The sequence below is a fragment of the Zingiber officinale genome, chromosome 9A, assembly GCF_018446385.1.
Source record: "Zingiber officinale cultivar Zhangliang chromosome 9A, Zo_v1.1, whole genome shotgun sequence".
NCBI lineage: Eukaryota > Viridiplantae > Streptophyta > Magnoliopsida > Zingiberales > Zingiberaceae > Zingiber > Zingiber officinale.
Genome location: NC_056002.1, coordinates 26134328 through 26148465, shown reverse-complemented (window position 1 = coordinate 26148465; position 14138 = coordinate 26134328). Strand labels below are relative to the sequence as shown.

General features: G+C 36.6%; 1 protein-coding gene across 6 annotated transcripts; it reads left to right on the top strand.

Moving 5' to 3' along the window:
• Positions 1 to 594: 594 nt before the first annotated feature.
• LOC122020287 lies at positions 595 to 5846 on the top strand. Of its 6 annotated transcripts, none has more exons than XR_006122172.1 (4): positions 595 to 1133; positions 4633 to 4770; positions 5151 to 5275; positions 5361 to 5846. XR_006122172.1 is itself a non-coding variant. In XM_042578155.1 (3 exons), the coding sequence occupies exons 1-2, from the start codon at positions 738 to 740 to the stop codon at positions 5523 to 5525; spliced, it is 561 nt and encodes a 186-aa protein (XP_042434089.1). In that variant the 5' UTR covers positions 595 to 737; the 3' UTR covers positions 5526 to 5561; positions 5708 to 5846. The 6 variants fall into 6 exon arrangements, 3 of the variants coding, with proteins under 3 accessions (XP_042434089.1, XP_042434088.1, XP_042434091.1); XR_006122171.1 differs by lacking the exon at positions 4633 to 4770 and adding an exon at positions 4301 to 4409; XR_006122170.1 differs by lacking the exons at positions 4633 to 4770; positions 5151 to 5275 and having other exon boundaries at positions 5361 to 5603; positions 5750 to 5846.
• Positions 5847 to 14138: the final 8292 nt, after the last annotated feature.

The window sequence follows — 14138 nt, the reverse complement described above, 5'->3', positions numbered from 1 at the left end:
CTATCGTTAAACTTTACGGATTCATTTTTTTTAATTAAAAATGATCAAAATAGAGACGGAAGTATATTTCTGTCTCTAATTAGAGACGAAACTATATTTCCATCTCTAATCAGAGACGAAACTATATTTCCATCTCTAATTCCGTCTCTTATGCTGTATTTTATTGTAGTGTTATCTTCAAGAAGACATCTTCACGGTTTGAAAATTGCCTTTTTTTTTGGAAGGGTAAAAGGAGAATTTAATCCAAGAAAGACTATGCGTTTTGACATTTTCAAAATGTCTTCATATTTTGGGAAAAAATTAAAATTATCTTAGTCGTTGGGTAAATATAATATGATTTTGAATCTCGAATCTGGATTTCTACTCAATAATCTATAATCCATATGGTATATCACTCTTCACCAATACCTTTTGATTTTTTTTCTTCTTAGTCTTCAGTCAAAGATAAAGAAAACTCTCGTCATTCTACTCTTACAATTTACAAACAACCCACGAATACAAATATAAAGAAAATAAAACGCACACATGCTGACCGTTGACTTGATAAAATAGATTAATTGAGCACGGAAATAGGTAGCCCATTTGATATTTACGGATTACGGATCTGGATATCTTCGGGCCGAATCCTCTCGAGCGGCAGCGGGATTAGGGCGAGCGACGGAGGCTCGGGCGAATGATGCGGGATTAGGGCGAGCGACGGCGAAGGATGCGGGATTAGGGCGAGCGACGAGCTGCGGATGCGGGCGAGCGACGGAGGCTCGGGCGAAGGATGCGGGATTAGGGCGAGCGACGAGCTGCGGATTAGGGCGAGCGACGGAGGCTCGGGCGAAGGATGCGGGATTAGGGCGAGCGACGAGCTGCGGATTAGGGCGAGCGACGGAGGCTCGGGCGAAGGATGCGGGATTAGGGCGAGCGACGAGCTGCGGATTAGGGCGAGCGACGGAGGCTCGGGCGAAGGATGCGGGATTAGGGCGAGCGACGAGCTGCGGATTAGGGCGAGCGACGGAGGCTCGGGCGAAGGATGCGGGATTAGGGCGAGCGACGAGCTGCGGATTAGAGCGAGCGACGGAGGCTCGGGCGAAGGATTAGTGAGCACGTTCCTCTCGCCATGGGATCCAATTCAACACCCGCAGGTTAGTGAATCTTTGCTTCTTTTTTTTTTTTCGTTTTGATGCATGGAATTCTTCTGATTTTTAAAGCCTGTTGTCTAGAACTTGTTTAGTTTTTATTCCGATATACTACTGCATTTGCATTTGGGAGTTTGAGTTACTTTTGCTATGTAATGTAATTATTACATCTTTTCTTCTAATTCTAACTTCTTTAGTCGGCCATGGTGAATGAGAGATTTATACGTACATGATACCTACGCCAAACAAAAAAAATTAATTTGTTGCTACTATTCTAATCCAGACCAGAATTTATCTGACGACCACATACAAATAAACAGTGTTTAATTGACAAACCAAATTTTCATTTCAAGGAAGACAAACAAGAGTGAGGCACACAATTGCCACAGTTTATACCTAAAAATTTATCAGGACCACGATTGTTATTTTAAATGCAGAAGCAGCAAAGTAAAGTCATGTTTAACGCTATATAAAAGTGGAGAAGAGATGTATCATGTATTCCTCACCTCACCTTAAGTAGCATGATCCCTATCTTTTGCTAAACCAAAATCAATAAACATTGCTTGAAGATGTAAAACATAAATATTAAATTCATGATAATACCATAGTAAGCAGAATTATTCTACCTTAGTATGACCAATATGTAGATATCCATTAGGTTCAGGAGGGAAACGAGTGAAAACCTTCCCACCAGTAAACTTAAGATGCCTTCCCAGGTTCTCCTTCGTACTGCAAGCTCTCCAAATGTCTCCATTACTGAAAAATATCTCTGTGTGAGCCTGAGATTTCAAAGCAAGAAATCAACCATAGAGAACTTATCATGCCACCAGTGAAGCAAAATGTGGAAGAAAGAAGTCAAAGCTCAAGCAGCTCTTTCAACTTCCACATAAAGTACTGTTGGTTGTTGAGTGTTGTCTACTAAAATAAGAAAGGAAAATACAACATGTTTTAGATTGATAGCATTGAGCACAATATCCTACTGCAATAATGGCTGGTAATTGTTGTTTCGCTGTTTATTTTTCATATTTAAGTTTATTCCAGTATGAAAATAGTAAGCACCATATATCAAGTAAATTACTCTAACCACAAGGCAGTATGTTATTCATTCTTGCAATTTAGATAAACAATCCCATATTATGATATCATATAGCTGAAGGAGATAGCCTAATGGACAGTTCAAAACTAATGCAGGGCACTGCCATTTTTGAACCATGAAGGATCAACTGATCATTATACTAAGAATATTTTTTGCTTGGCATGTCAACAATTAATACTATAGTCTTTCTAACATTCACTTAAATTAGACTAATTGTTATCTATTAAATTTCTCTTCTCATATTGCATTATATTCCCTTGTAAAAATTTTATGTTCGCTTTGCAAGATGTTTTGCATGTTATATTATGGTGATTATATCAGATGTTGGACAAATTTAAGCTGAAATAAAAAATACAAAGTCATCAATGAGTAGAAAACACAGATCTTTAACTAATTTCGTTAAGAAGTTATCTTCCTGATTGTCTTTTCTAATGTTTCACAAATTATCTTAAAATCTTGCCATGTGCATATCACAATGGATGTGTAGGTGACCAGGTTATACTGGAAGCACCAAACCAACTTTAAACATATTTTCATTCGTATCCCTTCTATGTGGATTGGTAGTTATGATAGGTCATACTATCTCAAACAATGACCAATAGCCACCTCAATGAAAATGTCTTGTTTATAAAATTTTTGTTATAATGCATATACTCTGAAGTCAAACCAGATTTAAATGATCAAGATTACCAATTACATGACCTTAGATATAGCTAGATGACAACAAAATATCCATATAGGTGTTCCCAAATAATTAAGACATATAATATGTTTTATTGTTATTTTTTAAACTTTAGCCCCATAGTGCATTGCATTGGCATTTTTCTTATGAAAGATTTCCTTGATAATCAGTAGTTGAAACTATAAGGGTTAGGGTTGGTAAGCTTCCCTAAGAAACATGATGAAATTAGGGCAGTTCAAACATCAAATTTTATTCTATTTTTTGTTTTTTTTTGTGATTATTAGATCTTGATTCTGTTAATAATTCTTTTAGAGTTTCTCCTAATTCTATTTTGGTTTTCTGAGAACTGCTTTAGTTTTTACCTCTGATTTTTACTGCTGCGATTGTGAAGTTTAAGTTACTTTTGCTAGGGTTGGTAAGGTTCCCTAAGAAACATGATGAAATTAGGGTAGTTTAAATATCAAATTTTATTCTTTTCTTTTATGTATTTATTGGATCTTGATTCTGTTAAATAATGATGGCTTTCAGTGTCAGTTTTCTTATATTTCTATAGAATTAAGAAAAAGGAAAGACAGGAAACAGAAAGAAAGCTATTTTAAAAGAAAGATAAGGTAAATAGATAGATCATATGTTGTCTTAGGCACATAGTAATGCTCATAAACTTCGGCTATTTGTTTCTTGAACTTGCAACCTTCTAGTAAAGTTAAAGAATACCTTGCAATTCTAGACGTTGAAAGTTCTGATAACATTTAGTTTTTATTTAAAACACTTAGAACAAGAATAGAGTTTCTTAACAGTCAACTATCAAACCCTTGCAACCAATAAAACAAATAGACAACGTAGTATCCCCAGTCCATGAAGATATGTTGTATCATACAAAGAATTATATAATTAGATGCATTATAATAGTTAGTTTTTTTCGATATTCTACTAAATACCAAGCGTGACAAACATAATTAATTATATCTACAAGATGTCTCTTTTCACCTTAGAATTGCTTATCATAATTGTAACCGTTAAGCATAGAACCAAACTAGGAAATTTAGCCTCGATTTAGAAATAATAAGAAGCTTTGTTTTATTGAAGGTTAAGCATTTTCTTTTCATAAAGAAGTTGAGTTTACAACTCATTGCTAACGAGGATTATGGATATGATGAGTTTAATTTATGAAGAAGTGAAAGTGTAGTTTAATCAATTCTAATTCTAAGTGTTGTTAATCCATATTCAATCTTTGGATTCAGATATATTTACCACTTATCACTTTTGTATAGAGTCAACAAATTTTGATTTTTGATTAATAAAATTAATTTTTGTTGTATTGATACATGTTCTAGAATTGTTTATTTGAATTGTTTATTTGTTTTATATTGACATATTCTTTTGTTGAAAATATAGCTGTAGAAGAATTTCAGCTTACAGATTTCAATACATATCTGTCAGAGGCTATCACAAGTTTCACAAACTGGGATGAGAGATTAAAATCTAAATCGAGCAATATGAAAAAGTAAAAAAATAATATTTATACCGGATTGATAAACTGCGAAAAAGACTGAACAAACATAAAGCATTAAAGATGGATTATGATAGAACGCTGGAGGAAGTCGAACAAAAAAATGAATTACTATTGAGCATCATTACAAATTTCAATGATATATTTAGAGAGAATGAAATTTTTTTGCTGGGAAATGATACTAGTGATGAATCATTTGATGATTTACCAAGTGCAGCGAATACAGTTTCTGATGCAGAAAAGGAAGCTGAAGTTGTTGCTTCTGAAGAAATAGAGACAGAAATAAGTTGTGGAAAAAAGAGGAAGAATAGGAAGAGGAAGGAATCAACTGAATGACAACTGAAATGGAGTTGAGGTGATATTAAAGATTCTTTCATTTCAGTTGTCATTCAGTTGATTCCTTCTTCCTCTTTCTCTTTTTTTTTTTTTCACAATTTGTTTCTGCCCTTATTTCTTCAGAAGCAACAACTTCAGCTTCCTTTTCTGCATCAGAAATTGTATTCACTGCACTTGACAAATCATCAAATGATTCATCACTAGTATCATTTCCCAGTAGAAAAGTTTCATTCTCTCTAAATATATCATTGAAATTTGTAATGATGCTCAGTAGTAATTCAATTTCTTGTTTGACTTCCTCCAGCATTTTATCATAATCCATCTTTAATATTTTATGTTTGTTCAGTCTTTTTCGCAATTTATCAATCCGATATAAATATTGTTTTTCTACTTTTTCAGATTGCTCGATTTTAGGTTTTAATCAAGAAGAAAAAATCTTCGGTTAACTTTTATCAAGAAGAAAAAAGAACACGTTTCGAGATTAATACAACCTTTAACTTTTTTCATCTGGACTTGGAATCGAGGTGAATTTTTTATGTTGCATACACTCTAAATGTACAAATTTCATATAATCTATTCTCTTCCTATTTTTTTTTTTTAATTTTGCAGGGTTCATTATTTGGGTGTAGAACAATGAATATTATGTCGCTTCTAATCCAGTTTGAGATTAGAGAATGGGCTGACTCCATGATGTGTCTACAGCCGCGCTCGTTTGGTAAGTTGTTCTTTGCCAAGTCAGACTCTGTGGACAGGGTAACATTGGCATTCGGATGAAATTTTTCGGAGGATGAAGATGGAAAATGTTAAGACCAGTTGAGCTAGAGGAGATGAATGACTCACTTAAATTTTTTGGTTGATTTGATTTTGTACAACATAAATTTGAAGATAATGTTAACTTTTTGTATTTACTTAGTACAATTATTTCAAAGAGGTGATTAGTTCAAGGATTCATAGACCAGTTGAGCTAGAGGAGATGAATGACTCACTTAAATTTTTTGGTTGATTTGATTTTGTACAACATAAATTTGAAGATAATGTTAACTTTTTGTATTTACTTAGTACAATTATTTCAAAGAGGTGATTAGTTCAAGGATTCATACAACAGTTATCCTTTTATTATAGAATCTCTCTTTCTCTGATTTACAGCTCTTATTTTCAAAAGAAATAGTTCACAACAAAGAAGTAGGAGAAGAGAAGATTATAAATTTTGAAATAGCTTTTTCTTGCTCTTGAGTAGCTTCAAAATTTAGCGAGGAGAGCTTAGTTGATCTTGAGCACTTGAGAACAATTGAACAGTGTTTGCAAGAGAGAGCAAGTTTTTTTGTTAACACGCTCTTTTTAAACGTCTTTGAAATATAACCATTTCTTATAGAGATGTTGTCGTGAATTAATTGGGGTAAATCTTCGATCGATTCAGAATTATCCGTTGAGCGCTACTAACTCTAGATCAATGATGAAAATTATTTTATTTGAATCTCAGTCGATTGAGCTCAAGCTTTAATCGATTGAACTCATCAATCGATTCGAGCTTTTGTTTCTTTTTGCGAAGGCTACACAATTGATCAGCTGATTGGTCTAGGAGCACATTGTGCTTTAGTGTAAAGTTGGTTAATTAATCGGTTGATCGATTGGTTACCCCCAATTAATCAGTTGATCAATCCAGGAGCACATCCTCCTCCGTGTTGGCCCTGGGACGGGTTGGCGGGGGCGCTGGGGGCGAGCGTATTCACCTTCTGTCATCATGGTCAATCGATCGATTGGTTACCTCCAATTGATCAGCTGATCGATCAGGAGCACACTGTGCTTTCGTGTAAAAGCCTGATCAATAGATCGGTTGATCGATTGGTTATCTCCAATTAATCGGTTGATCGATTTAGGATCACTCTGTTCTCGTGAAAGTGCTTCTCAATAGATTAACCAATCGATTGCTGGCCACTCAATTGATTGATACACATTTCAGTTCATAATTCATTTTATACTTAAACTCAAATCATTTTAAGTACGGCCTTATGCCAGATGAACCTCCTGTTCTCTGGACTTTGTGCCTGGAGCTTCCTTATCTTCGGGTTTTCATGCCAAGAATCCGATCCTCGATCTCTTTGGACTTCTCTTGCCTTGCATTCAGTTTTATGACCTACAAGGTCTTCTCTTGTCAAGAATTTGGCTCTCGACCTCCTTGAACTTCTCTTGTCTTGAATTCGGTATTCCGACTTGCAAGGGCTTCTCCTACAAACTCGCAACTCATGTTAGATTCAATGTATTAACTTAAATTTAAATAATTGTCAACATATTGAAACTTTTAGGATATGATTGCACCAACAATCTTCATTTTTTTTAATATTTGACAATTTATTTAAGTTTAGACTAATTTCCAACATATCATAATAACAAAAATGATAAACATCATGTTATTATCAAATTATCAAGTGAGCATGAACTTCATCTCAAGTAAGCATAAACTTAAGCTTATATCTCTTTCTTTGTTAAGTATTAAAAAAATGACAAGAACTCCCTCTCAATATGTGTATTAATCAATCATTATCATGCCTTGAGGGTATACTTGTCCTTCAAAGTGGACGGTACCCCTAGTGATAATATATGAAATAATCGATATTAAATCACTTTAAGACAACACAACCAGCTACAAAATGATAATGCATATATGTATGCATGTACATGTGAAACACTAAAAAATCCAGAACAGAGAGAAAGTGCAACCATAAACAACATGAACAATAAAATAAAGCAACTTAACATAAATCCAACTCGAGCGGGATTAGCAGTCAGGACCTCTAAGCGACACAACACCTCTTTTATCTGCTAACCTGAAAGTTAAGGGAAAAGCAAAGGGTAGTGAGTACAACCACTTAGTGAGTAGAAGAAGATAGTGTATGAATAATATACTAATAGGAGATCAAAGGATGCAATCTCAGGTAAAATATTTTTACTAACCAACGTAGATGTCCCAGCATAATCACCAGCTAACCAAAAATATAATCAATAATATAACACTTCATTTGCATGCTCAACCAAGTATAACCAACAAATCGGGAGTACATACAGTACATCCAAACCTGCATGCACAAATATATGACTAACATATAGCAAACACATAACAAATAGTGGCTGTAGGAGAAACGCTCTACCACGGATGGTCCCGTGGGTAGTCAGAGTAAATGACTAGTCATTGTCTGCGAGAGAACGCTCTACCACAGATGGTCTCATAAGACGATAAGGTAAATAACTAGTAACTGTCTGCGGGAGAACGCTCAACCACAGATGGTCCCGTAGGCAGATAGGGAATATACCAATGGTCACTAATGACTCTCAACCATGCATGGGAGACAGGTCTACTAGGATACTCGGTACTCTATATTACGATATAATTCTACTTAAATATTGGTAGAAAATAGACAATTACATCCCCAAGTTACTAGTCACCTAGCATTATATCTTGACTAATTTCATGGAATCATCTCATATATAATAAACAATAGGATCAAGATCAAGTAATCCTAAGGGCTGATTCAAAGGAGAAAGCCTAGTGGAATACACTACCCTTTTATTAGGGAGTGATTTCCATCAAGTATTGGTTAGTATAATCTCACTAATATATATGCCCTAGCACTAGTACACAACTATACTACCTATAATATCAGTGACCTATAGGCATGAGCCTAAGTATATAACCATATTATAACATGAATTCACGAACATAAGCTATAGGCCTAAATAACAACAAGAGTCTATTATTATACTTAATATCTTGCACTACAGTATGAAATAATAAATAAAGATTTAGCAAGATGCTATATCCTATACTACGGTATAATCATCCTAACAATAAACACAAAGTCAAATCATCTATTAAGGGGTCTAGAAGAATATCTAATGTCCTACACTATGATATGGTAATATCATGCATATCCACAAACATAATCATGAATATTAAACATAACTGCATAGCTATCAATAATAGATCAACATATAAAGATAAACAATAAGATATCAAATTTAAGAGTGATATAGGACAAACTTAAAGTAAACGTAATTACGACCTCATCAAAACATGACAGTAAACAATCGTGCACTATGATCAAAGCTATCAATAAGATAAGAAGGATTTACCCACCTCAAATATAGATCATGCTGATCATCTTCAAGTCAAAGGTTTGTCTCAAGTTTAAATCCTACAAATATAGGATACAAATCTAGTCTAAGTACTAGAGAAATCCTATTAATAATTCAATTAACTATCCAGTTAATTAAACTAATTTAGTTACCTCTTAATTGATATCTAATCAATTATCCATGTAAGGGAGTTAATTAATCATTAATTAATTAATTAACTAAATTGATTGATCTTAACAAGTTAACTAATTAACTCATACATCAATTAACCTATTAATTATTAAACTCTAATAACACGACTAATCAAATTAATTTTGATTAACAAAACTTACGTATACATCTTCCTTTCCGACGACGACTCACAGCTGTCGGCGGTGGCATGGGTCGAGCCCAAATTGGTGATTGACAAACTCCGACAGTGACGGTATGGCGGTAGCGATTACAGTTTGCAGTGGTTTGTTGCTGGCCTTCATGAGAAGAGCACTCTTGGCAGCAGCGGCGACATTGCATGGCTAGGAGGAAGGGCGGTGTTTGGATGGCCAAAGTAGTGGTAAGGCAACCATGGTAGGTAGCGTTAGCGATCGTGAAGCGACACACGCAATAGCTACGCGAAGACGTGGTTGCTGGCATGCACGAGTCGAAGCTTCACCAACGCAAGGAGATGGCGAAGAGCTTAAGTGAACAGAAGAGAGGAGCCGGTTGGTGTCGATTGCTCGTAAGGATAGCTCATCCTCGGCGATGGCGGAGCACGCAAGAGTAGTGCCCGTCGAGCATGCGGCGCTGCGTGGGACCGCGCAAACACGGTTTTGTGTTGCGTGGCGAGATCGGGAGGGTAGCGGTGAAATGGGAGGAGGACAAGAGGTGGGGGCACCAGCCGAGGATAGGAGCAGCAATGACGATCGATCGCTGGCTGTTATTGCGCGTAGCGATCAGTGCATGTGCTCGAGAGGAGAACGACAGAGGAACAACGCCTGATGGTCGGGGAAGGAGTTGGGCGAAGAGAACACATCAGCCAAGGGAGGCGGCAGCGGGCTCGTGCAGGCGGTGAAGACGAACGTGGTTCGCGTCGCCTGCGTCGGCGCTTGGGTGGGAGAATGGTGAGGAGAGCATTTAAAACTTAAAACTTTTAAACTAATTAAAACATAAGTACCTCTTACAACATAAAAAGATTCTTTTAAAATCCTAAAAAATTTCAATAAATTTCATAAATTCATATAAACATATTTTTGATAAATTATCCAACCAATATATTTATTTCCTTTAAAATAATTTAATTATGTCATATTTGAATTATATTTAAATCTTTATTATATTTTTGATATATTACAATCATGATATACAACAAAATAGAGGCACTCTCCCTTAGCCCATGCAATCAAAATATAGAAGTAAATATAGAACGATAGAAGCACTCCCCCTAAACCAAAGAACTATAGGATACACCCCCACATATCATGCAAATAAACACTATGATAACAAGACTAAATACATCATAGTTACAAACAAAAATCCATAAAAGTGACATATTATATATATCACACAAAATAGTGTCAGAAGTGCACATCAAAAAATACAAGTCAAATAAATAGAGCCATACAAGAAATGAGAACTACAAGTCATAACGGGACATAAAACTCAATCATGTCGCCCTCAACAGGATCAGCAGTAGTAGTACTCATGGAAATAGGCGGGACATCACTCACTGGAGGGGGAGGCTGACAAGAGTAACCCGACATCCAAGATCTCACTAAATCAGTCAGAGAGTCAGTGCTCGTTTGCATATCAGTCTGTCAGCGCCCAATGGTGGCAATCTCTGCGCGCACCTCATCAATAACCATATACATATACTCAAAGCGAGTGTCCATGGTCTCCTCGAGTGTCTGAAATTGAACAACTCCAACAGGACGAGGAGAAGGAGCCTCAACATCCTCCTCAGGATCAACTGCACCTAGGGTCGACGCTTGTGCTGCTCCTCGAGGTCGATCCCTCGGCCCCTCACCAAGGGCACCCTGGTCAATCCATCGTACACCATCTGACGTAGCCTCGATACCTATCTTTGTGAAGGACTGTGCAGATATTCTAGAATACGGGGCAGTCATAAGCTCTATCTTTCCTGGGGAGACATCAATGTGCATGGACTCCAATCAGTCTATAATGATGTTGCCAAAAGGTATATGAACTGTCCGATGCACCGACTGAGTGAAATGAATGATGCAATGAAAGATGTTTAAAATAATGTTAACATCAAGGGATGCTACATGGCGTACAACAAGAACATGTGAGAGGGGTCTGATGAGGGCTAATGCACGGGAGACAATAGGTAAAAGACAGTTAATAATTATTTTGAATAATGCATTGTCTCTGGCGGATAATTCAAGTGAGGAGAATGTATTAATATGTGCATTTGGACCGTCCGGACGAGGACGACTAAAGAGACTGATGCATAGAATCAATGGTGATATGCTCAAATGGTGAAGGCAAAAGATCAGGTAATGTGGGATAAAATACAAACTCATTCGTCGATGGACGACGCTCCAAAATGTTCTGAAGGATCTGATAAGAAAAGTCCAAACTTCCCTTGGCGAAATGAGTTCGGTAAACAACTTCATCTAAGGTATGCAAGTTATTGTAAAACTCAGATACAAGTCCGACATTGACACTCCTCTCACAACATACAATAGATTCAAGCTTATAATGTTCGATTAAGGTATATACCTTAAAGCAAGAGTCATGATAAAATTGTCTATTTGTAATGACCCAACTCTTTCTACTCTTTAAATTTAAAATAATCACTCAAATTTTTTTTCATGCCGCTATTCATGTGAATAGAGACTGGAATTAGAGTTCGCATTCTAACACTTTCGCACAAAAAAATATAATGTCAAAAGAATATAAATTGGATAGTAATATCATCAATTGTCAAATGTTTGAATTTAACCATAAGGTCATCGACAGTGATACGATGCATAACGATGGGGTCCAATAAGGTTGGGCAGTTAGAAGTCAAGGGGATGTGACAGTTAGAAGTCAAGGGGATGAGAGCAGTCAACAAGAAGGGAAAGAGGGAGTAAGATCAGGTGACGACATCAACAACTTAATTACCGGTCGGGTTCACACAAACCGGAACTCTGGATCTGAGACACATGGGTAAATAGTCGGGGTGATACCTGACCTGGAGTTGACGGGTTGGTCTCTCCTGGCCTGGTTGTACTCAGGTCTAATGCTCTCAGTAAGCTAAATTCCCGGACAGCTAACTCCTGGTCAGCTCTTGGACGATCTCTTCACAGCTCCCTGCCCCCCAAGGTTTAGGCCGAGCGTTATACTCGACTGGTCATCCCGAGCTGCCCTATTCATGCTCGGTTATGACAGAAGGCACTACATGACAACGAGGTCAGAGAATCGTAACCGTCTGTCAGAGAATAATTGCTGAATGTCAGGGAATATTCCAACGGTCTGTAGTCACCTGCGAATGGAACTTTCCTCTAGTCTATAGGAGGATGTCATGTGTCCTCCATCACCCGGCAAGTCCTGACACTCGACATTCTCTGACACTAGTCAGGCTCCAGGAGGTACACACTGTCATATAAAAAGGGAGGTCTTCTCCCTTGTGTAGCTAGATTCTCTCGCACATTTGCATTAGTCTTCTATTTTCTTTTTTCTTCGTACATTGTTCTTTTGGGAAAAAAGTACCTGACTTGAGCATCGAAAGGCCTGCTCCGGGGACTTTTCCCCTGGTTTCTTGCCTCTAACGTCCGTATGCTTGTCTGAGTGTGCGCAGAGCTCAGGTACCGCCGGCTCAATCATCGTCACCCGTCAGCACCATGTGGGACTCCATTTTCAGAAGCACATACGAGAAAGGCGTCTCAGTCGCCCCCCTGTCAATGCCAGTAACAGCTCACCCATCCTTCATCTGACTCAGATTTTGGACAGGATTAGACAGACTTAAAAATGCATCAACCTTATGTAATACTTTTTATCTTGACTCAAATCGAAACTATTTCCAACCAAATTTCCAAACATACTTAAAAATCAACTTGTGGAAACATGAAGGTCACTCAGTTATGTGTCAGGCTGTGCTATCATCCACTCAAGGATCCTGGCCCTCGGCCTCTAACTCTGCATCATCTGCACTAAATAAACATAGTGAGTTTAAAAACTCAACAAGTACAAACTTAAGAAATAGCAAATACCAAATAATATAGTCGGATGTAATTATAAATACTTGTACTAAGATAATTACTCTTTTGAAATTAAAAGCATAAAATAACCTTTATTCAAGTATTTTCCTATGAATTAAATTCTCAGATTGTGGCTCCTCAACCTCAAGGTCACTTGATCAAGCTAAGTAAAACTATAGTACTAGACTGGTAGGGCACCCCAGTTCTTATTTGGAGTCCACTACCCGTCAAGTGCAAGGCACCCCGAAACTTTTCCAAAGTCCATTACACGTCAGTTTGATACAGCCAAATGAGACATCTCTTGGCCCCATATCCATCATAGAACAACTACAATTAAGACACATCATTCAGAATAATTTATCCTTGTTGGTTATTATCTCTAATTGGTGGGCTTAATTGTAATTTGTGCATATGAGTACAAACCGAACCCATTAAAGTGATCTAACTTAAGATTATTAAGTTCGATTGTTAGATATAGATCTTATATGTATAGAACCTATAGTTCCGTACCTATTATAATCTATATGCTGATAATAGATGTTCAATATATATATATATAGACTTATATTTCCACATCTATTATTATCTATGGACTAATATAGATGCCCATTATATATAGGGTCGGTCCCCAAGGGTTTAGGATATAATCTTGACAGAGCTTTTGGTTACCCATTGATCTAAAGTTTTTCGGCATCGTCACCCTAAGTTTCTTGGAAGACCTTCCTTTTCTTTCTACTGCATCTTCTTACACAGGGATTATTTTTGAACGACGCTAAAGACAAGGATGACTCTTCAATTAGGTTTCTTGTCTTATTTATTTATGCTTTATGTTATTATGCCATGATCTCGTAGAAACTAAATCCATGCTCATGTTCTTGTATTTCCTATGCACGAGTTCTTATTTCGGATTTATTAGAATTTATGCGGCTTAGGTTTCACTAGAATTAACAATCCTCACTTCGATCTTAAAAATAATTTTCTTGCCTAAAAAACCTCATCATTTTCTTTCACTCAAAATTTTCAGTAAAAATCATAATAATTGGTAATTTGAAATAAACTACTAAACATCCTAAATTAA